Source organism: Chiloscyllium punctatum, chromosome 11 (genome assembly GCF_047496795.1).
Source record: "Chiloscyllium punctatum isolate Juve2018m chromosome 11, sChiPun1.3, whole genome shotgun sequence".
NCBI lineage: Eukaryota > Metazoa > Chordata > Chondrichthyes > Orectolobiformes > Hemiscylliidae > Chiloscyllium > Chiloscyllium punctatum.
In genome coordinates, this window is record NC_092749.1 from 48,790,252 (window position 1) to 48,815,178 (window position 24,927).

The 24,927-nt window shown below is 40.7% G+C and overlaps 1 protein-coding gene across 3 annotated transcripts in view; it reads left to right on the forward strand.

Moving 5' to 3' along the window:
• Window positions 1-24,927, forward strand: part of gpatch2 (G patch domain containing 2) — a 305,562-nt gene that overhangs the window by 24,514 nt on the left and 256,121 nt on the right. For all 3 annotated transcript variants that reach the window (XM_072580765.1, XM_072580767.1, XM_072580766.1), the window contains exon 3: window positions 853-914. In XM_072580765.1, the coding sequence (XP_072436866.1) occupies window positions 853-914 (62 nt within the window). The remainder of the gene's footprint in view (window positions 1-852; window positions 915-24,927) is intronic.

Sequence of the window (24,927 nt, forward strand, 5' to 3'; positions counted from 1 at the left end):
ACTTTGGTGATAGTGGGAGCTCTGTTACTGGATGCAAGCATTTAGAGACATTAATTTGAATGTATATCTTAAATATGTCATTAAAAATTGAGGTGCCCACAATCCATGTTCTACAATGTTGGTGTTGTTTAAATTGATTACGATGATAAAGTATTCATCAAGTTTCCTCTGTAACAGTATAACATTAGAGAACCGCTAACTTGTTAAGGTACAGAAGAAGGCTCTTTCGGTTGATTATGTCTGCTCTGGCATATCCTTAATTGTCTTTTTGCCTTACAAGTGGATGCAAAATAAAGGTACTTTGTGTGGATACCTAAAGGTAATTTTAAAGAGACAGTCGACAATGTTTTGTAAAACTTGAATTGAGGAAACTTTAGTTCTGCAATGAAATTGATTTCCTTTGCCTATGTGTGCTACCAAAAGTAATGACGTTTAAGAGATAATTATATTTCTTGAAGAAATGTTTACTTTTGAGAATTTGCATTTTGTTTTTGTCTGATTTTGAGTAACATTCTACCTGGATCAAGCTGAATAGCACAGCAAAAGGAAAAAGAGAGAAATGTTTGATGGAAGCAAAAGATGAAATGCATCAATTGTGTCAGCGCTTTGCTGCAGCCACATCTTGCTTACTGTCAAGTCTCCCATTAGATTCCTGTGGTTTTATGTGGCAAAAGTAATATGCTCTGTAATTAATGCAATCATGATATTTGCAGTTTGGTTTTAATAAAAAATCTTATTTTGCTTAGATCTTTGTCAGGCTTAACTTCCATCTGACTGCTGCCTTGTCTGTTTAAAATTTTACGATGCAGAGATCAATTGTTTTTTTTGATCTATTCTTTTTTTATATTACAGTGAATCCAGCAGCCTCAGCAGTAGTGATGCTGGCTTGTTTACTAATGATGAAGGAAGACAAGGTACTGATACTTTTATTTCCCTCTTCAATGCAATAGCATGAAATTGCAATTTTGCATTTACTAATATCATATCCAGTCTAAGAACTGACCTTTTTCTTTTAAACCTTCCTGTTAAAATAATCTGGGATTAAATAATTTTCCTCAAATTCTGGCTAGGAGAGAAGAAGAGCATGAAGTGGTCGGATTCAAATTGGTGTCCTGGGTTCAATGTGTGGGTGTTGCTTGTTTTATTTGTTTTTCTATTCCTTGCTTTCCACTGGGAGAGAAGTTTACAAATAAATACCTTTCTTTTAAAAAAAAAGAGAAGTTGTTGCAAAAGCTCAGCAGGTCTGACAGCATCTGTGAAAGCAGATCTGCTGGGTTTTTCCAGTAACTTTTGTTTTTATTTCTGATTTACAGCATTTGCAGTTCTTTGGAGTGTATCTTTTGATTGTCCAACGTTCTCAACAGTGACCAGCAATAGCTAATTTAATAAAGATTCAAGTCTTGGGCATAGAATATCTTATTATTAGATTTTTTTTTCTCCCACGCCTCCCTCCCTCCCTCCACTTTTTTTTTCCTTCCATGAAGTTGGCACTGTGACACTGTCTTCCATCTTTTCCAAATTCAGAATCATTTTGCCAGGTAATATATTTGTCTACTGACATGGATGCACACTGATGCAATGAAATATTCTGCTAGATGTTACACAAGCAAGATATTTAGATCTAATGACTCAGCCCAAAAAGGTTTCTGCATCTGATACCGAGCTGCTGTATAATGTAAGATGCAACATTTTACAGTGTGTTTGCTCCCCTCCCTTTATTTCACAATTGTGAAAGAATGTTGGTAAATACATTTAAGGCTGGTTTTTAAATGACTTCTATATAAACATTATGAGAAAGGGCAGGGTAGTCATGGAGGAAAGCTGGACTAATTGAAGTCCACTGTTTTCTAGGAGAGGGGAAATCGGAGGGCCAGCCGCCCAGGCCACTCTTGGCACACCTCATCACCGTTTGGCAGCATTGACTGGGGTAGGTGCTTAGTGTGAAGAGACTCCCTAAGAGGAAATAGATGAGACAAATGCCCCTTTCTCTTTGTAAAACAAAAATACTGTATAGAAGATAAATAGCAAGTCACCAAGAAAGATCATGCCTACTTTGTGATGATTTTCTCATGTACCTGTAACCATAGGATAAATTGTGGAATCCTGTTTGCACAAAATGGAAAATTGCTTCTGGACAAAATGTATCTTTCGTATGTAATGACCACACTAATCGCAATTCTCTCACCCCATAGTTTCTTTGTGTGGTTGGCTGCTTTAGAAGGATATGTGTGAGGTGAAGTAATGTGGTGGGGCGGAGGCGCGGGGGGGCTTACATAAAGCTAGTCTTGCTTCACTGAATGGACTGTTTCTGTGATGCAAACAATGAAATTCTATGTATCCTATAATTGCATCATATATTTCCAAGGTTACATACCACGTATTAGAAGACAGATGAGATTTTAAAGCACTTTCACCTTTATACCATTATGCAGGTGCTGTTTCTGTAATATCATGAGGACTCTTTGCTGTAAATTGATCCACTATGTCATAGTTGCAATAGACCAATATTAGGTTCAAATTACAGATCAATCATATTGTTGAACTCTGTGATTGTGAGGCCTACTTACTGCCTCATACCCTCCCAATTTAATGCCTGGATAGATCTTTCTGTAAGACGGTTTGTCTTGTGAAGATGATAATCCTTCATCACCTTGCAAAGTTTTGATGTAAAAAATATTAATTAGCTGTTTTCATATGGCAACATATTAACTGTGTTGAATGGATAGTTCAAAATCTCTATTTTTATGCTCAAATATATTGATACCTGCTGAGTAATCCAATGCCTTCTTCACAGACATTTCAGATACATATCATGTGCAAGTATTTACTGTCAATTTTTCCAATGAAATTCTTATATTTCCACATTTCATATGGAAAATTTTTTTTTTAAATGTCACATCATAATTATTACCCTGCTACCAGTTTTTCATCTCTCAGTCAACCCAGTTTACAAAATAACTCCTGTTTTGAACAACGCTACTTCTTTGCTTTCCAAATTGCTATTTAATTGTACATCTAATCAAAGCATTATATGAAATGAACATCGAAGTCCATTTCTTCAATATCAAATACATTTGTTTACTTTAATTGTATTTTCTTCATCCTCTATATATTCATTTCACCTGAAAAATACTGGACTCCCTGTGTACAACAACACAGGATATTAAAAGTTTTGAATACGCTCCACTATATCTTGAATATTGCATTCATGCCCCACAACCTGTGTACCATCTATACTTTTATGTGTAATGTTTACACATTGTGACACTCTTGCGTATATACAAATTAAGATACAGGTAGAGACTATATTCAAGCATGATGTACAATAGAGAGCACAAGCCTGTGACTGTATTACTTTTATGTTTGAACTGAAAACAACTATTAGCAAACGTGGAAGTTGAGATATAGGATGTATGATTGTTACATATATTTTTGAGTTTGGATATTGAACTAGTGGCTTGTGAATTTGGTCTGTGTGTATGAGTGTGTTTAATGAATAGTTTATTAATACTGATGCCTTTTTTTAAAAAAAAGCAGTATGGGAGAGTAAATTCCTGGGGTGATGGAAATTTATTTGTATTGGAAGAGTTATACGAGTAAACCCAAGTAAACATTGAGGAGTATTAACTTACTTCACTTTAAGAAGATTGGAATTTCCTTTTGCTTAGGAGAGGAGAAAAAAAACATAGCTCTTGGCTTCAGTTCAGAAGTTGTTGTTGAAGTTAGATGCATAATGTAATGAGTTAGTTGGAACTTTTAAGAAATAAGTAAATTAGTGTAAGGGTTTTATTGTGAAAGTTCCTGACCAGAAGTGTTTGGTTAGAACTCTTAAGTTATTTAAAGCTGAGAATGTCTAAGCTCAGAGCTGAAAATGTGTTGCTGGAAAAGCGCAGCAGGTCAGGCAGCATCCAAGGAACAGGAAAATCGACGTTTCGGGCATAAGCCCTTCTTCAGGAATGAGGAAAGTGTGTCCAGCAGGCTAAGATAAAAGGTAGGGAGGAGGGACTTGGGGGAGGGGCGTTGGAAATGCGATAGGTGGAAGGAGGTCAAGGTGAGTGTGATAGGCCGGACTGAGGGTGGGGGCGGAGAGGTCAGGAAGAAGATTGCAGGTTAGGAAGGCGGTGCTGAGTTCAAGGGATTTGACTGAGACAAGGTGGGGGGGAGGGGAAATGAGGAAACTGGAGAAATCTGAGTTCATCCCTTGTGGTTGGTGGGTTCCTAGGCGGAAGATGAGGCGCTCTTCCTCCAACCGACGTATTGCTATGGTCTGACGATGGAGGAGTCCAAGGACCTGCATGTCCTTGGTGGAGTGGGAGGGGGAGTTCCTCATTCCTCATTCCTGAGCTCCCTACCTTTTATCTTAGCCTGCTGGACACACTTTCCTCATTCCTGAACTCCCTACCTTTTATCTTAGCCTGCTGGACACACTTTCCTCATTCCTGAACTCCCTACCTTTTATCTTAGCCTGCTGGACACACTTTCCTCATTCCTGATTGCAGGTCCTTGGACTCCTCCATCGCCAGACTATAGCAACACGACGGTTGGAGGAAGAGCGCCTCATCTTCCGCCTAGGAACCCTCCAACCACAAGGGATGAACTCAGATTTCTCCAGTTTCCTCATTTCCCCTCCCCCACCTTGTCTCAGTCAAATCCCTCGAACTCAGCACTGCCTTCCTAACCTGCAATCTTCTTCCTGACCTCTTCACCCCCACCCCACTCCGGCCTATCACCCTCACCTTGACCTCCTTCCACCTATCGCATTTCCAACTCTCCTCCCAACCTTTTATCTTAGCCTGCTGGACACACTTTCCTCATTCCTGAAGAAGGGCTTATGCCCGAAACATCGATTTTCCTGTTCCTTGGATGCTAACTGACCTGCTGCGCTTTTCCAGCAACACATTTTCAGCTCTGATCTCCAGCATCTGCAGTCCTCACTTTCTCTTCAATGTCTAAGCTCAGTTATGTAACTAATCAAGGAAGTGGCTATCAAACTTTCAAGACAGGAATTGAAGTAAATAGTTAAGTCAAACCTATAGATGTGATATAGAACAAATTCTGTCTGGTTGTTTGATGTTATTTGGATAGATCAGATTGTATTTTTTGTGGTGTGCTTTGGAATCTTTGAAAATGTGCAGTATGTAAATATCTTAGTTTATTTTATCTTCTGTTCCTTTGTGTAATAAATTTCTGTTATTCTTACAGCCAACTCCACAGTATTTTGTGCTTGTGTTTCAGTAAAAGCCCATCTCTCTCAATGCTTAAAAAAAGCAAAATATTGTCCATCAAACTAGATTTCGGTGCAGGATTAGGCTTGATCTTATATCAGCTGGGATCATACAAAGTGCTGGAAATAGAAGCAATCTTTTGTCATAGGTAGGAAATTAGTTTGAAGATGGTACTCACAAGAGAAGTGATAATGTGCATGTGGTGGCATGTGACTAGAATTGTAGAATCCCTAAGGTGTGGAAACCGGCCTTTCAGCCCAAGAAGTCCACACCGACTCTCCAAAGAGTAACCTGCCCAGACCCATTCCCCTACATTTACCTCAGATTAACGCACTTAACCTATACATACTGAACATATGGGCAATTTAGCATGGCCAATTCACCTAACCTGCACATTTTTAGATAGTGGGAGGAAACCGGAGCACCTGGAGGAAACTGATGCAAACACGGAGAGAATGTGCAAACTCCACACCAGCAGTCGCCGAGGCACAAATTAAACCCAAGTCCCTCGTGCTGAGGCAACAGTGCTAACCACTGGGCCATCATGCCGACTAGTTAAATGTACCAAAGATCTGTATTCAACTTTTCACTATCTTTATTAGTGACTTTAAGAGAGTCTATATCCAAGTTTTTATTGGCATTAAATGACATTTGAAGATATACAAATGGAAGGAGAAAGTTGCAAAGGGATACTGATAGATTTAATGAATGGGCAAAATCAGCATAAGGAACAATGTGGGACAAGATGTTACCATTTGAGTCTAAGGAAGATGTATCAGGGTATTTTATTTATTAGAAGGGTTGAAGATTTTGGAAGAGCAGCTGGAATTCAGGGAGCCCTTTTATAGAAGTTACAAAAATTATTGGGCAGGTGTAATAAATTAATAAAAAGACTTGATTTTAAGGGTTTGTGATCATGGTTACTTATATAGGCCATCGATTTGCAATTAATTTTCTGATAGTTTATTGAGTTTGTTAAGAAACAGCAGTTTAGTTATGATCTTAGTTAGTTAGACAAAGAAAGTATACAACCATGACAACTGGGGATGGTTCACTGATACTAATGGGCAAACAGGCTGTCAGTACAAAATATTTTGGTCTTGTTAAATTTGTGGGGACAGTTAGGGAATTCTTTCTGAGGTCTTCCTCCTGTCCTTCTGGTCCATCTTCCTTCTGTCTGGTGAGGATTGCTCAATGAAGATTGTTTAAAAAAAAAACTTCCCTTTGCTATGGCATGGTGACTTCAGCCTGGAAGTGGCCTGCTGTATTCTTGATCCCTGTGCAGATCCTCCAGCACAGATCTGACCTAACTCTTGCATGTTTACTCCAGCAGGGAATGTAGTTCGTGACGTCTCCTCACCCTTCTGTGGCTTTATCAACGCAGATTTGGCTTCCCTAACTTCCTGGCTCCAGCACAGCTATTTCAGCATGGAATTGGCCTAATCCCTAGAAGCTTCTCCCAGTGCTCCCTGTCCTACGTACTCTGCTTTCAGCCTGGCACTTATTTTTATATCATACTTGACATGGCGCATTTTACCTGCCCCTGTAATCAGTAGTTTGACCTTTTGGCCAAAGGCAATTGGACAGCCATTCATGGTAACGGATAGTCATCATTCTCTTGCCTGCCTTCATTTGAGGGTTAGTTCTCATTCTTCTGAAAAGAAATAACTCTTATTTTCAGAAACAATGTTCTGTTAATACGGTACATTTGGCACTAAATAAATTGTTGCTTTTTAATGTGCATTGTGACCTCTGGTTCTCATAATGCTTCCCTTTACTTTAATATGCTAAAATTTTGCTCAGCTGTGTACTGCTGTAATAGCTCTTAAATTAAATCTCATGGTACACAGTAAATAAAGGAAAAATTCAGTTTTTAAAGCACCCCAATGATCACCAAGGTCTAACAAACATTGACCTTACCCCGAAGCAGATAGAATACAGAAGGATGGAAGTTGCACTGTAGTTGTATAAAGCTTTGGCTCAACTACATCATGAGTGCTTCAATTCTAGGCACTGCAGTTGAGAAAAGAATATAAGCATTTGAACGGAGCACAGATTCACAAGAATAATGCCAAGGTTAAATATTTAATTATGAGGACAGGTTACCTAAACTCGTCTTGTATTCTCTCGAGCATACAAGATTTAGTGGTGATTTAATTGAGGCATTTAAGATGATGAATGGAGTTAGAGATGAAGACACACTATTTTCTCTGGTAGAGAATTGAGAACAAGGAGACATAAAATTACGTCTGCCAGGAAGCACTCTTTACCACTTTACCTCTGCCAATGGTATTAATCCAACTGTGTGAGAGTGGCTGCTATGTGGTAAGCATGACAATAAAACTTAAGCAGAGTTGTTTACTAAGTTTCCGGAATTATTTAATGGCGCTGAGTACCTGATCAGGGACGGAGAGACTGCTGAGATGTACCTCTGTAATGACTCATGGAATGACTGCTAGAAATCGAGCCCAATTATTCCACAAGGTGGATTAAAAATCCTATTCAATCACATGGTAAATGGCAAATTTGTTTCTCTTTATTACTGAAAACTAAAACAGAAGAGACATTCACCAGGCCTTCTAATAAACTCATAAGTAACATGCTTATTATAGGCAAACTTGTTCTAAAGCGAGTGATGCAAATTAAACTGCACCCTTTGGTGCTATGTCCAGTATTGATTTTCATTTACATCAATGATTTAAATGAGAATTTAGGAGGCATGTTGGCAACTGAAGTTTCTGGATGATGCCAAAATTAGTGCTATAGTTGACCGTGAAGAAAGCTATCTTACTTAACAAAGGGATCTTGATCAATTAGGCCAATGTGTTGAGGAGTGGCAAGTTGAGTTTAATTTAGATAAAGGCAATATTGCATTTTGTTAAAATGAACAAAGACAGGATTTATACAGTTAATGGTAGGGCCCTGAGTAGCGTTGTCGAGCAGAGGCACCAAGGGGGTCAGGTACATAGTTCTTAACAAATTACATGAAGGTAGACAGGGTAGTTAAGAAGGCATTTAGCATGCTTGTCTTTGTTGCTCAAACCATTGAGTACAGGAGTTGGGATTTTATGTTGAGATTGTAGAAGACGTTGGTGAGGCCTCTTCTGGATTATTGTGTGCAGTTCTGGTCGTCCTTCTATTGGAAGAGTGTAGTTAGGTTGAGGAAGGTGCAGAAAAGATTTACCAGGATGTCGCTGGGACTAGAGGGTTTGAGTTGTAGGGTGAGGCTGGATAGGCTGTGACATTTTTCACTGGAACGTAGGAGATTGAGGGATGGCAATACAGAGGTTTATAAAATCATGAGGGGCATAGATAAGGTGAATAGAAAGCTCGTTTCCCTAGTTTGGGGGACTTAAAAGGTATTGTTAAGATGAGAGGAGAAAGATTTAAAAGAGACTTGTGGGACAACTTTTCATACAGGATGCTTTGTCCATTGCACCCAGTGTGGTCTCTTCTACATCGGGGAGACAGGGCGCCTTCTTGCGATCGTTTCAGAGAACATCTCTGGGACACCTGCACCCGCCAACCCCACCGCCCCGTGGCTGAACACTTGAACTCCCCCTCCCACTCCATCAAGGACATGCAGGTCCTGGGCTGCCTCCACTGCCAAACCATTGCCATCTGACGCCTGGAGGAGGAACGCTTCATATTCTGCCTTGGGACCCTGCAACTACAAAGGATAAATGTGGACTTCATCAGCTTCCTCTTTTCCCCCCCTCCCCATTAGCCCAATCCTAAGCCTCAAACTAAATCCCCCAGAAACAGTCATCAGTAAATACCACACTGCTACAGCACTTTCTTAGCCAAATTCACGGTGTTCTTAATAGTGCAGATGCCAAGGAGATTCATTTATTTGATTCTTTTAATAAACCTTCTTAAATGCTGTGGCCGGCTCTGGCAGATAGTCATAGAATTGTCCAATTCACCGTCACTGTTCTAATTCTACCTTCAACATTTTAGCCCGGTTTTATTAATGCTCTTGCATGCACCTAGCTCCTTGTGAATTTGCTTTTCCTGTTCTTCTCTCAACCATCCCCTGATACATCTTTCCTTTAAACCTCCATTTTGCCTGCTGACTATGTGCCCTTTGTATGGTAACTTCCTTCTAGATGGTACTGCTTCCAAGGTTATCGTGGCACAGCAATTGTTATTGGAGAAAATAACAATTTCTCCCTTTACAGTTGATGCAAATTCTTAAGAGTCCTTTTTACTTATACTCCACAACCACCTGATGAAGGAGCAGCGCTCTGAAAGCTAGTGCTTCCAAATAAACCTGTTGGAGTTTAACCTGGTGTTGTGATTTTTAACTTTATACACCCCAGTCCAACACTGGCATCTTCAAATCATAAATTTGCAATAGTTAATTTTTAATTTTTAAAACTTTTCTATTTAATATATCTATTTGGGAGTTAATAACTAACATTCAAATTCAAGTTTTGAAAACCAAATCAGTAATAATAGATGCATTGTCTTAAACTGAAAGACAGTAATACGGTTGAACAGTTCTAGTTCATAATTTGCCAATGGTAATATCCAAACTAGTTCTGTTTGTCTGCATTGGGTTAATTTGTTATTTTGATCATTCTCCAAAATAACATTTAAACATATTATTAAAGACATAAATTATTTGTAGATCTTTTACTGAAAAGAAATGCATTGAATCAAAGCTTTTCATCTTGCGCTCATCAAGACAATTTGCATGAATACAAATTTAAGGGGTAAACCAACATGAGTGCTGAATTGTTGGCACGTCAACTATGCTAGAGGAATTGTCGTGGAGGATACACCCATTAATGTTGATTTGATAGTTAACTGCAAGCTATGATGTCAACAATGAGTCTTAGATTCAGCTAGATACGAAGACTTCATATGTGATGTAATTGTAAAATATCAACAATGCAATGAAAATCCCCAATTCAGCATAATATAACACATTAACTCGAGATTATAAGAAATGGAAAAAATTCAATAGGTGTAGCTCATAATGTCCTGAGGTAGTCATTAAAACACGTCTTTGGGAAAATGCAAAGCCAGCTTCGTTACACATATAAATACCATATAAACTTATACGTTAAGCAACATAAAATTCTGATTAAATCAGGTAAATTGACTCTGATAAGTCATGCCATTGTGGTGAGAAATGAATCAAAGTGGCTGTCACCTCTTTTGTTGAGTTAAAGCAGGCTCAACATGAGTACCTGCTCTTACTGTCTGCATATAAAGTCGATTTACCAGTCTTTGAGATGTGCAGTCAATATCCTCGATATTACCCTGACACTGAATTTCATATATCCTGTTACCCATTTGAATTACAGGTGGAATGTCTTTTTGGCTTGACAGTACTATTCTGTTACTGGACAGTAGGAACTTGAAATGGCTAGTTTCACCTGTTGCCCAAATATTTGTAATTTATTAACCTTCCACTGCAATCTAAAGCAGATGATTTTTGAGGCTAAGAGTGGCCACCTTAGTACTTTTTAGGATAAAATGTTTTCCCAAGCAAAGTACTAACCACACCCAACCAGCCCACACTTGCTCAACTTGCAATGTAGGGCCCAATTCTGCAATTAGACAGTTTTTGCTGGATAATTCTGAATCTGTGTGTGAGGGATTATGCTGATAATTAATTTTAAGATTGTCAGTCAAACTCGCAATGTGATATCTTTGGATGCACTTAAAGTGACCCATATTAATACACAGGACCCAGAACATTAACTTTTCTTTCTCTCCACATGCTTCCAGACCCCAATGAGTTTTTCTATCATTTTCTGTTTTTCTTTGTGTTTGTACATGTGGTGTGTCTCTTTCAGCTTGTTCATTTGAGAATCATGCCCAGTATTATCAAGAGTCAACATGCCTGATTTAAATTTTAAATTAACCTTGTCAGTTAACAATCAATTGCATTAACGGGTGCATTTTTCCTGGCATTGTCTCTAGCAATCAGCACTCCTGACTTACATTGTTGTTTTCCCCATGAATTGGCATTCTTGTGAATTGTCCTGATGAGTGAAAAATGAAAAAGTAAAATGGAAAAAAAAACTCAAGTTTTGTACTACCAAACAGGTACTTGTCTAACTCTCTCAAAGTTTAATTTACTATTCTAATGCTGTAGTTGTGTAGCTATTTCCAAACATCATATAAATTTTGACCTTAAGCAATATTAAATTCTGATGTGGGATTCAAAACTTTGCTGATTTTTACGATATGGAACATGTAGAACAGCTTACAGCTAATTAATGAGTTACCTCACGCTTGGGTTGTTACCTTCAAGGTATGCTTCCACCTAGTTTAGTTTTTATGCACTTTCTTTAGTAAATGTTTCTTTAAACATTTAAGCTGCTTTGGCTTTTCAGTTTAGAGGAGTTAGGATAAATATTGCAAGAGTCTCAAATTGCAAAGTCAGAAAGTAGTCTATTCTGACTGTAGTGAAGAAACTTATTTTTTCCCTTCAGGAGCAGAAACTCAAATATTGCATTACAACTTGCTCTCTGCTTCAAATATTCTTTCAGCAGCAACAGCGATGAGAATTAGCAGGGTGATCGGAATATGTTCCTACTTCAGGGACTCTGTGTGAAATTACTCTACAAAGGCCAGTATCCTGTCACCAATTCAACTTTTTATTTACACATAGACAGTTGTTGCCTATAGTACTGCCTCAAATTGAGGCAGGCACCAGAGTGTCATTACCTTTTTATATTTCAGCCAGGGCTGTCTGATTGGATCACATTAATGGCCCCAATCAGAACTCATTCTATGAGGTGCAGCTGACTGGCCTTAAGTCAATTTCTGCATCATCTAATGTATTTGCAGGTCGGGCATAGCATGATCATATGCATAATGCAGGTCGCTATCCACTTTCCCAACGATGTCCTTTGATGACAACATCAGACATTAGTAGCTACACCGATTGAACAGTTTCCATTTCTTGCAATCTTTTTTGTTAGTGTGTTATGATATGCTGAATTCTGGATTGGCATTGCATTGTTCATATTGTTGTGGTTCTGTTCGCCTAGCTGGGAATTTGTGTTCGGCAAACAAAACCACAACAACGAGCACCCGAGCTACAAATCTTCTCTCAAACCTTGAGCGTTGTTGATATTTTACAATTACATATCATATAAAGTGTATGTATCTAGCTGAATCTAAGATTCATTGTTGACATCACAGCTTGCAATTTCATCCTGGTATCTAGTCTGCATGTTGACTGGCTTAGAAATTTGAATACAGCTAGGACAAGAAGCAGAATGAAAATGTTTTAAACCAGAGGATAAATGGAAACTCTCTTTAAAAGAAATGCCTTAGGACAAAGGTGTAAGGAGTGAAACTTTGGAGATCAACAGGGGAGATGTGGCATCAATGAGGGAGCAATGTAAGTACAGATCAGACCAAATAAGTAGCAAAGTAAAAGGGCAAGAGGATTGTAAGAAATGATAGAGCAGGCTCGGTGAATTTATTCAGTGAAATTCCATAGTTGAAATGGATGAACTTGGTTCTTCTGCAACCACTTTTGTCTCATAATTTTATTCCCTCCTGGAGGCACTGCCACTTGATGGGAACGGTTCACAGATACCCTATTGTTCTTTATTATTGCTCGTATGATGTACATGAGTATCAGTTGCAAGTAAAATCTTAGGAGGAATTTTCCCAGGGAAGGGGATACATGTGAGAGGAGTTTAATTTACTAAAAGTGACATCATGTTGGATTGTTCATGTCAAGCTGCCTCTCTGGTTTTCACTGTCACAGGATTCAAACCTGACTTGGAAGTTTATCACCATTCCTTCACTGCCACTGGATCAAAATCCTGGAACTCCTTTCCAAACCGCATTATGGGTATACCTATACCCCAACATCTGCAGCAGTTTGAGAGGGCACCTCACCACAACCTTCTCCAAGGCAATTAGGGATGGGTAATAAATGCTGGTCTAGCCAGTGGCATCCACATTCCTTGAACGATAAATAAATTGGACTGTGACCCTCAAATAATCCTATTGTTTTATCATGGAATAAGCCCACAAAATTCTGCACCTTGCTTCTGTCCATATTGATATTCACTCTTTTATGTATCCTCCTAGGTGCTGTTATGATTAGGGCAATATTTTTTTTCCTAGTTCCAGCCTCAGAAGTCTGTCTGTGTGGATTTTTGTACATTCTCCTTATGTCTGCGTGGGTTTCCTCCGGGTGCTCTGGTTTCCTCCCACAGTCCAAAGATGTGCAGGTCAGGTGAATTGGCCATGCCAAATTGCCCATAGTGTTAAGTGCATTAGTCAGTGGGTAAGTATCGGGTAGGGGAATGAGTCTGGGTGGGTTCCCCTTCAGAGAGGGGGTTGATGTGGACTTGTTTGGCCAAAGGGCCTGTTTCCATACTGTAGGGAATCTAATCTTAAAAAAAATTGGAAGAAAACAGTAAAGTACACTTGAAAGTGTGACTGCAAGCACTTCAATGACTATTGATAGTATTTTACCTTCCTCAAAGATTCAAGTTCAGAAAATCTTAGCTTTCCAATTATCTCAGCAGTGGTGTGATATATAATAAATATTTGTGTACATTTTTCCAAACAAGGTATCAATTAAAACAAGCAGGAAAACCACGGTGGCACAGTGGTTAGCACTGCTGCCTCACAGCGCCAGAGACCCGGGTTCAATTCCCGCCTCAGGCAACTGTCTTTGTGGAGTTTGCACATTCTCCCCATGTCTGCGTGGGTTTCCTCCGGGTGCTCCGGTTTCCTCCCACGCTCCAAAGATGTGCAGGTCAGGTGAATTGGCCATGCTAAATTGCCCGTAGTGTTAGGTAAGGGGTGATGTAGGGGTATGGGTGGGTTGCGCTTCGGCGGGTGCGGTGTGGACTTGTTGGGCCGAAGGGCCTGTTTCCACACTGTAAGTAATCTAATTAAAATTAAATGATTATAACTAGCAAACTGATAATTACTCAATTATCAACTAACAGAAAAATACTGCAAATGATGGAAAGCTGATCTTGCAAAAGAAAATATACATAATAGCAGGTCAGGGAGCATCTGTGGAGAGAAACTGAGATAATGGGTTGATTTTTCTGAAAAAATCAGCTAAGTATCAATTTTGGGGAGTTTCATTGAAGATTTCTCTCTGTCAGCTGGAACAAGTTATCTCAGGCAATTCTCACTGCCCACCTTCTACATTGCCACACTTATGCTATCTTGTGCTCACCAGTGGGGAGATGCATACTGATTCTAGGACCTGTGGGTTTTTTTGCTCCTAACACTATACATCATGCCCAGTTATGCTCCAGTCAAATGTTGTCACTCTTCACAGTAGACATAGTTTGAGAGACACAGCAAAGTGTCTCATGGTACATTGGTGCCACAGGTGACAGTTCACTGCAAATACGATTTCACATTTTAAAAATATTGCCTCTTCATATCAGCAGCTGTCTGTTCGACTATTGTTTTAGCTGCAAATTGAAGCTATGTAGGCTAGCCTACTGTTAGTACTGCCACTCTTTCCTTAAAGGCTGATGTAACATAATATCTTTTTGCTGTTGAATGTGGGAGTCTGACATTATTAATATTAACTTTTAATAAAAAAACACAAGTGAAAAATGAACAGACAAAGAAACTGTATGTGCTCCTGGGAGTAAACAAGGGCTGATTGCCTTTAGAGCAACAACAGATGTACAGTCAATGAACAATGACTTCATCCAACTCTCATCTGTTGGAAGCTGGTGTCAGTTAAGTCCTGTCTGGTTGTTGCACCTATATTGCATTGCTCTGCCGTAATGAAGGTGATGTTTCTCCTGCTCAATGTCTTCATCTTCATTCTTGGACGTTTGCTGCTGCTGTCCCAGCTTGTCAACTCCATCACATCCTCTCTTTGCCTGTTTCAGTTGTACAGGGCACAGCACCAAAGATTATGTAACATGCACTGCTTGGGAGTGTACTTCAAGGCAACTGTAGACCGATTCAAATATCGGAACTTTGTCTTGAGGAGGCCTGTCATTTACTCCATGATGGCCCTTGTAGAAGAATGGGCAGCATTGTATCTACATTTGGTGTCAGTAGTCAGGGGTTGTATACCAGAATGATCAACCAGCATCACAGTGGATAGTTCTTGACTCCCAACAGTCATCTTTGTAATGCTTTTGGCCCCAAAATGAAGCAGGAATTTGAGAATTGTCAATGATATATGCATCATAGCAGTTTCCAGGGTACGTGGTGTGCAATTCTAAGATTGGTACTGATGATCACCAATGAGTTGTACACTGACCGAGCATAACCATTTTATACAGTCGTACAGTATGGAAATGGACCCTTCAGTCCATTTAATCCATGCTGGCCGTGTTCCCAAACTAATCCCATCTACTGGGTTTGGCCCATATCCCTCCAAAACTTTCCTATTCATATACTTATCAAATTCTTTTAAACGTTGTAACTGTACCTGCATCCACCACTCTGTAAAAGGAAAAGTTGCCACTCATGTAATTTTGAAACCTTTCTCCTCTCGCCTTGAAAATATATCCCCTAGTTTTGAACTCCCTCACTTTAGGGAAAAGACCTTTGCTATTCACCTTATCTATGCCCCGTATGATTTTATAAACTTCTATAATGTTTATAACCTCTTATGATCCAGTGAACAAAATCCCAGCTAATCTTTATAACTCAAACCCTCCATTCGCAGCAACATCTTGGTAGCATCTCCAGTTTAGTAATACTCTTTCTATAACAGGGCGACCAGAACCGTACACAGTACTCCAGAAGCAGTTCCACTGCCATCCTGTGCCAGATGGCACAGTGATACAGTTGTTCGCACTGCTGCGTCACAGCAACAGGGACCCAGGTTCAATTCTATTCTCAGGTGACAGTCTGTATGGAGTCTGCACATTTCCCCCATGTTTGCTTGGTTTTCCTCCAGGTGCTTTGGTTTCCTTCCACAGTTGAAAGATTAACCATGTTAAGTTGCCCCATTGTGTCCAGGGATGTGCAGGCTTGGTGGATTAGCCGTGGGAACTACAGGGTACAGGGATAGGGTAGGGGATTGGGTCAGGGTGGGATGCTCTTCTGTTGGACAGTGTTGATGGACTGAATGACCTGCTTCCACACTGTAGGGATTCTGTGAGTCAACCGTAACATGACGTCCAAACTCCTGTACTCAAATGTCTTAGCAGTGAAGGCAAGTGTGCTAAATGCTGCCTTCACCACTCTGTCTACATATGGTGCAAATTTCAAATAGTTATGTACTAGAACTCCTCGGTGTCTCGGTTCTGCAACACTACCAGGGCCCTACTATTGATTGTGTAAGTCTTGCCTTGTTTGTTTTACCAAAATGTACGACCACATATTTATCCAAATTAGACTCTCATCTGCCACTCCTCAACCCATTGACCCAGTTGATAAAGATCTCTTTGTAATCTGAGATAACCTTCCTCACTGTCTACTATACCACCAAATTTGGTGTCATCTGCAAAGTTACTAACCATGGCTGCTACATTCTCATCCAAATCATTTCTATAAATGGCAAACAAAAGTGGACCCAGTACCGATCCCTGTGGAACACCGCTGGTCACAGGCCTCCAGTCAGAAAAACAACCCTCCACCAGCACCCATTGTCTCTTATCGTAAAGGCAGTTTTGTATCCAACTGGCGACCTTTCCTTGAATCCCATGTAATCTAATTTTGCTAATTAGTCAATGGTGCTCAATGCAATGTGTGCCTAGTCTACAGCATCCTAAATCTGGGTAAGGCAGCTATGTTGGCAAAACCTACTGTTTGAGTTGCAGCATTGACTTTGCTATGTGGAAATGACATGAAGCAGTGTGAACAGGTACAAATTGCATCAGTAATAACTGCGATAAATTTGTGGGTTGAGGATCAAGAGATGCCACATAGGTCCCAACTGGATTCATGGAAGCAACCAGTCCCATAAAAAAAATTAGCACAACTCTCACCTTGATGGTCACCACAATGGGATTGCTGTTCAACTCTTCATGTTGGTCATCCTATTCTAGCAGATGACACAGTTCTGTAACTGTACCATTGGTCATCCTGATTTGGCAATAGCACCGTGCCTCACTCATCCAGAAGAAATGACATTGAGAACAATAGACTCTGTGCTATCTGTACCTTCTCTGCATCCTGAAACGACCTTATGTTGTGACTTCTTCACATGGAGGCTGTTCGGCAGCTGCAGGGGTGTTTCACTGATCCTGGGTTTACTGACATCAATTCTTCCTCAAAGTTGTGGTTCTGTTCGCCGAGCTGGGAATTTGTCTTGCAAACGTTTCGTCCCCTGTCTAGGTGACATCCTCAGTGCTTGGGAGCCTCCTGTGAAGCGCTTCTGTGCTGTTTCCTCCGGCATTTATAGTGGCCTGTCTCTGCCGCTTCCGGTTGTCAGTTCGAGCTGTCCACTGTAGTGGCCGATATATTGGGTCCAGGTCGATGTGTTTGTTGATAGAGTCTGTGGATGAGTGCCATGCCTCTAGGAATTCCCTGGCTGTTCTCTGTTTGGCTTGCCCTATAATGGTAGTGTTGTCCCAGTCGAATTCATGTTGCTTGTCGTCTGTGTGTGTGGCTACTAAGGATAGCTGGTCGTGTCGTTTCGTGGCTCGTTGGTGTTCGTGTATACGGCTCGTTAACTGTCTTCCTGTTTGTCCGATGTAGTGTTTTGTGCAGTCCTTGCATGGGATTTTGTACACTACATTAGTTTTGCTCATGTTGGGTATCGGGTCCTTTGTTCTGGTGAGTTGTTGTCTGAGCGTGGCTGTTGGTTTGTGTGCTGTTATGAGTCCTAGTGGTCGCAGTAGTCTGGCTGTCAGTTCAGAAATGCTCCTGATGTGTGGTAGTGTGGCTAGTTCTTTGGGTTGCGGCATGTCCTCATTCCGTTGTCTCTCCCTTAGGCATCTGTTGATGAAATTGCGAGGGTATCCGTTTTTGGCGAATACCTTGTATAGGTGTTCCTCTTCCTCTTTTTGTAGTTCTGGTGTGCTGCAGTGTGTTGTGGCCCTTTTGAATAGTGTCCTGATGCAACTTTGTTTGTGTGTGTTGGGGTGGTTGCTTTCATAGTTTAGGACTTGGTCTGTGTGTGTGGCTTTCCTGTAAACCTTTGTGGTGAATTCTCCGTTCAGTGTTCTCTGTACCATCACGTCGAGGAATGGGAGTTGGTTGTCCTTTTCTTCCTCTCTAGTGAATCGGATTCCTGTGAGTGTGGCGTTGATGATATGGTGTGTGTTCTCTATTTCTGTGTTTTTAATTAGTACAAAGGTGTCATCCACATATCTGACCCAGAGTTTGGGTTGAATTTGTGGTAAGACTGTTAGTTCTAACCTTTGCATTACTGCTTCTGCTATGAGTCCAGAGATCGGTGAGCCCATGGGTGTTCCGTTGATTTGTTCATATATTTGGTTGTTGAATGTGAAGTGTGTTGTGAGGCACAAGTCCAGTAGTTTAAGTATGCCGTCTTTGTTGATAGGTTCAATGTCCTGTTGTCTGTTATGTATGTCCAGCAGGTTGGCTATTGTTTCTTTGGCTAGGGTTTTGTTGATGGAGGTGAACAGTGCCGTTACATCGAATGAGACCATAGTTTCTTCCTTGTCTATGTGTATATTTCTGATGATGTCCAAGAATTCCTGTGTCGATTGTATAGATTGTCTGGATCCGCTGATCAGGTGTTTCAGTTTCTGCTGTAGTTCTTTGGCCAGTTTATGTGATGGTGTTACGGTAGTGATACTATGGGTCTGAGTGGGATGTCTGGTTTGTGCACTTTGGGTAGTCCATAGAATCTGGGGGTGTTGTTGCTTTCAGGTTTCATTCTGTGTAGGTCAGACCTGGTTATCTGTCCGTTTTGTTGTAGATTCCTCAGTGTGTTGTTTATCCTATTGGTGAGCTGTGGGGTGGGGTCAAACTCCCTCTTTTGGTAGGTGTTGGTATCTGCAAGTAGTTGTTGTGCTTTTTGGATGTACTCTGCTTTGTCCAGGATGACCGTCATTCTGCCTTTGTCTGCTGGTAGTATGATTTATTCTTATCGTTTCTTAGTGATTTTAGTGCTTCCCTCTCCTTGGTGTTGAGGTTATGTGTTTGTTTTTTTCTTGTTATCTTTGTCTCACAGTTCATTGTGTCTCTTCTGTCAGTCCATTGTTCCTGAGTTTGCATTCTAGTGCTGCTAGGAAGTCTGCTGTCTTGGCATCCCTGTGGTTGTAGTTGAGTCCCTTGCCCAGTATTGTTCTTTCCGTGTCTGTGAGCTGTCTGTGGGAGAGGTTTTTAACCCAGATGTGTGTTGTGGTGTCCTCTTCTTTGTGTGTTAGTTTGGCCATTTTTTCTTTTGGTGTCGTTTTTTTGCAGTGTGTGGTCCTGTTCTGTCCTATGGTGACGGCCTATTCTATGGTCCGGGTCCATTCCTGATTGGTGGTTTTTGAAATTAACGATTTTTGGCGCGCAATTTCTTGCCTGTATTTGTGTAGTCTGTTGTGAGCGTCTGTAATCATTACCTGGATCATCCTGAATCCATTCTGCCTGGCTGTGTCCCTGGCTTGTGGATTGTTGACTGGTGGTCTGTATCTGACACATGGTGGAAGGATTCGATTCTTTCGGCATTAATGCAGGAACCGGAGTTGTTCGTATGTGGCGCTTAGGCGGTTGGCACAGGATTCCCATTTCCTGGCTTGTCTTAGTGTCTCTCGCCCGTAGGTGTTCAAAGTTTGGGAGAAGATTTGTAGCTCGGGTGCTTGTTGTTGTGGTTCTGTTTGCCGAGCTGGGAATTTGTCTTGCAAACGTTTTGTCCCCTGTCTAGGTGACATCCTCAGTGCTTGGGAGCCTCCTGTGAAGCGCTTCTGTGCTGTTTCCTCCAGCATTTATAGTGGCCTGTCTCTGCCGCTTCCGAACTGACAACCGGAAGCGGCAGAGACAGGCCACTATAAATGCCGGAGGAAGCAGCACAGAAGCGCTTCACAGGAAGTTCCCAAGCACTGAGGATGTAACCTAGACAGGGGACGAAACGTTTGCAAGACAAATTCCCAGCTCTGCGAACAGAACCACAACAACGAGCACCTGAACTACAAATCTTCTCCCAAACTTTGAATTCTTCCTCACTGTCTCTGTGCCTTCATTGTGCAGTGGCCATATTGATGATAAAGCCTCCACTGACTAATAGCATTGATCACTGTTCCAACAAACCAGTGTGGTGAATATGAAAAACAAAACTGCTCCTTAGTCACCACAAACATAAATAACAGAGGAATATGGCAACTCTGATGTGGAGGAGCATGGAGTGCATGTACGTGAACCTTTCACATAAAATCTCATTCTGATGTATGTAGCACAAACCTTGTCATGCAATTACAATCGGAGATTGTAACTGCAGAAAGATTATTGAAAGCTTGTTGCTTCTTCATCCACTCCAACCCCAATCCCCACATTACCCCAAAAAATGCACCATTGTACATGGGCTATGTTGTCAAATATTTTCAGTCCAATATGAGGTAGAAGCAGCTCCAGACCTTGGCGCAGTCCATGATGGGAGCTATTCTTCATTTTCACTACACATTTGCATTCAGATAAAGATGTAAGGCAGCACAGGTTGTTCATCCCAGTGTGAGTGCCAGAATGACTCTGAAAATCTAGGTATCCGTCCCCTCCCAATAAAAAATGAAAACCTTCATGCTCCCTTCTTCTTTACATTCCCTGTTAACCCCATTAGTTCTGAGCTTCCACACATTCCTACCCATCTCTTTCATTGAAGTCTTCATCCCCTCACTTTATCTTCTGAGACACAGGTCTATAGCTCAGTTATACTAGCCATCTGCTAACCATCATAGTGCATATTCCCTCTCAGATGCCCTCCTGTATGCTGTCGTCTCCTTCGCTTGTCCATAATTATTGTCCTTTCTGCATCCCAGCATGTTGCCTGTAATCCCCACAATTAAAACTTACCAAACATGTCCATCAAAGCAGTAGCCCTGATAACCACCCCTTGATTTTTAGTGCATAGGACTTTTCTTCTGACTGGCGCTGAATGCCAGCCTGGCTGACGAATGATCAACTCGTGACTAATTTCCGTGCAGTTCCGCAACTGACTTACTCTTAATTCCCATCTTGTTGTGCTGCATCTATAGGTCAAGAGCACACTCCACACCGTTATGATACTCAGTCTTTGACATGTACACCCAAAGCCAACTGACCATATATAAGCCCATGGACTGAGATCAGACTTTGATTGCTGTGGTGAAACCCACTGATCATCATCCTGTACTACCCTTAGACGTTGTGCCGTGGCCATTTGGCTGAAGTGTATTCAGTGTGCTAGTCACATATGCTGCTGGCACATGCTGTGGATGTGACATTGACGTAGCCTAGTGTTGTATAATAACATGTCCACACCTTGAATGATCATTGGCCCATATGAAAAGCTACCTGGCTTTGATTCTGTGCTAACATGTGTGACAAGGCAAGGAATAAGTACTGTGAGCCTTTTCTGAATAAGAGAACAGTGCATAATAATGCTTGGCAAGACCAAAGCTGTGAGTTTCCAAGTAGTCACAAAGTGAGTGAGTGCTAAAAATGCAAGCAATGATCCTGTGATATACTCTGTTCTGATTTGTAAGATAGATATCAGTCCTTGCACACACAGTGACCTGGCAGAAGCATTGGAGCTCAATGACATCTTACATTTCAAGTTGCAATATTGAAGTGGTGAACTGTAATATTAGCAAGTCAGAAATGTGCTGCACTGATGTGGTGATGCTGGTGTCTGTCCATTGCCGGCCTCCTTGAATGGAGGGTGCAAGTGATTATTGTATATGAAGTGTGCCCTAAGATGAGGAATTTTGATCAAAATAGATGGCTAGCGAAGATTTTGGTAGGTTGTAGATGCCAAATACCGATGCAGACTTTCATGTTGAGGATCGACGCAGTGTAGTTGCCTCCCAGTGAAGCCCAAATACGTAATAATGTGACGTTAATGCATGTAAATAGGCTCCTCACCACTTACCAGTGAGGTTCTCATCTAGATGTGCAAAATGGTTTCTTTTTCTCAATTTAAAGAATTTTTTTCTTGTTCATCCAATATTTTTCCCAAATGACTCACCACTGCCCATGTTGTTTGGGAACTGGCAAAATTCTGCCCAATGTTTCAGATTGATGACTTTCATCGGAACTCAAGAAAGATAGAAATGTAATAGCTGTTCAGCAAATGAAATTGCGAATGGAGGGAGGTAGAACAAATTGGAAGGTATGTGAATAGTTGGGAAGCAGGAGAAATAAAATTACAGAAGTCTTAAAAGTACAAAAGTCAAAGGGAGTGAACCAAAAAAATTATTTTCTAGGTCTGACCTGAATTGCTAAATCCGAATGGAAAGTCAGTAAATCAAGAAACCAGAAAAAAAATGAAACTGTTAAAAGGGAACAAAATGGAGACAGCTGAAATGATTCAAAAGTTGTTGAACTCAGCATTGAGTTCAGAAGGATGTTGAGTGCTGAGTTGAAAGATGGGGTGTTGTTGCTCGAGCTTTTGTTGAGATTCATTGAAAGGCCAAGTGTAGAATGATTGGAGTGGGGGCAAGGTGAACAACACATATGTCTAAAGGCAAGAAACTCATGGTAAAAGCCAGTAGAGAATTGAAATACCAATGGCACAAGCGCAAAGTAGGTGTAAGGTGGCAAGCTAAAATGGCAAGTGACTGGAACCTGGTCATGCTTGTGAACAGGATGGAGGTGTTCTGTAAAGCATTGTTTAGTTTGCAATTGGTGTCCCCTGTATAGAGCAGACTATATTGTAAGCAGTTAGTACACTAGATTAACTTAAAAGGTGAATAAATAAATTGCTGGTTTGTTAGAAGGAGTTTTGAAGGTCTTAGATGATTAAACTGCAGGATGTGGATTGAGATTTTTGTGTGCTGAATGAGGAACATTCTTGTTTGAGAAAGAAATGAAAATGTATCTAAAGTGCTCGTTTGAAAGATCGAATCATTTCAATAGATGATACAGATGGAAGAACTGGGGAATGGAATAATGTCCTCACAGGAAGCGGAGTGTGAGGAAATAAGTGTGAGTCTTTAGATTTGTAGTGAAGTATAATTGGTAACATGTTACCAAAAATAGAGAGAGGGATGTCAGGAAGTGCAAAGAAAGAGTCCACTCTCTCTACATGTTCATCTCCGATCAGGATAGTCCAGGAGTTCCCTGCTTTTTCCACGAATGGAGGCCCAACAAGATTTCATCCAACGCTACAATTATCATAGAATCATAGAACCCTACAGTGTAGGAGTGGGCCATTCATCCCATCGTGTCCACACTGACCCTCCGAAGAGTGTCCCACACCTCCCAATTTGTCCCTTTCACCCTGCATTTCCCATGGCTAATCCACCTAAACTGCATATCCATGGACATTACGGGCAATTTAGCATGGCCAATCCATCTAGCCTGCACATCTTTAGATTGTTGGAGGATACTGGAGCACCCAGAGGACCCACGCAGATGTGGAGAGTACATGCAAACTCTAGTGCTGGAAGGCAGCCATTCTAACCCCTGAGCCACCATGCCACCCTCGAATATTTGGCTGAGCATATTCTTATAGTAAGTAACTATTCTTTAACTCCATTCATTTCCTCTAAATAAAACATGTTGCTCGGGGAACCTGCATGTGTCCTCATTGTACCTTCCTTTTTTTGGACACGTATTGCATTCCTTGTTCCACTCCAACTTGGGCCCACTCTATCTATTTTCTGGTACATTGATAATTGTATCAGAGCTGCCTCTTCTCTCACCCACAGTTACCATGAGTACACTTCCTCACAGCTGTTTCCCAAATTTTAAAAATCCATCAATCAGGATATCTTTATTAATCAATAAAATTGTTCATTTACTATAAAATAAAACAAATTCAACTAAGATGAAAATCAGTTTAACACACAATTTAAATTTGGAAATTATAAGAAGTTGCCCTTCTAAATAACCCAACGTGTGCACACCTGCACACACGTGGCCGAACAAAATAAACATTTTCTCTGCAATTGAATGAATTTTGGTGGAAAAAAAAAGCATTTTAGCCAACAATTATTAGTTTTTGAAGGAAAAAAGATAAGGTATGAAATTTTCAGTCACCCTTCTATGTAGTTGGATGTCACACAGCAAAGTCAGTTGTCACTAAGATCCTCACAGACAGTTCATTCAGGAAATGTCAGAAAGGACTGTTTCAAAATCATTTCAGGTGAACAATTGAATTGAATTGAGTTGAGTTGAATTGAATTTATTGTCACGTGTACCGAGGCACAGTGAAAAGAGTTAAGTGGCATAAATAAGTAAATAATAGGTAAATAGCAGCAAAAACAAAAACACAGGTACAGGCGAATGTTAAGAGTTTGTGAGTCCATTCAGTATTCTGATAACAGTAGGGTAGAAATTGTTTTGAAACTGGCTGGTATGTATGTTCAGGCTTCTGTACCATCTCCCTGATGGTTGAGGTTGTAGAAGAACATTGCCAGGGTGGGATGGATCTTTGAGAATGCTGGCGGTCTTTCCTTGACAGCGGGCCTGGGTCAGTGATCAACTAGATCAGTGTTTCAGTTATCTGCCCAAAAGGGCTTTCTCAAAAAGGCAAAGGTTGTGGAATGAACTTCCAGAAGAGATAGATGCAGGTACTAATATAACGTTTAAAATACATTTGGATAAGTATATTAGTAAGAATTTTTTGGAAGGATATGGGCCAAGTGCAGGCAGGTGGGACTTGTATAGTTTAGGATTG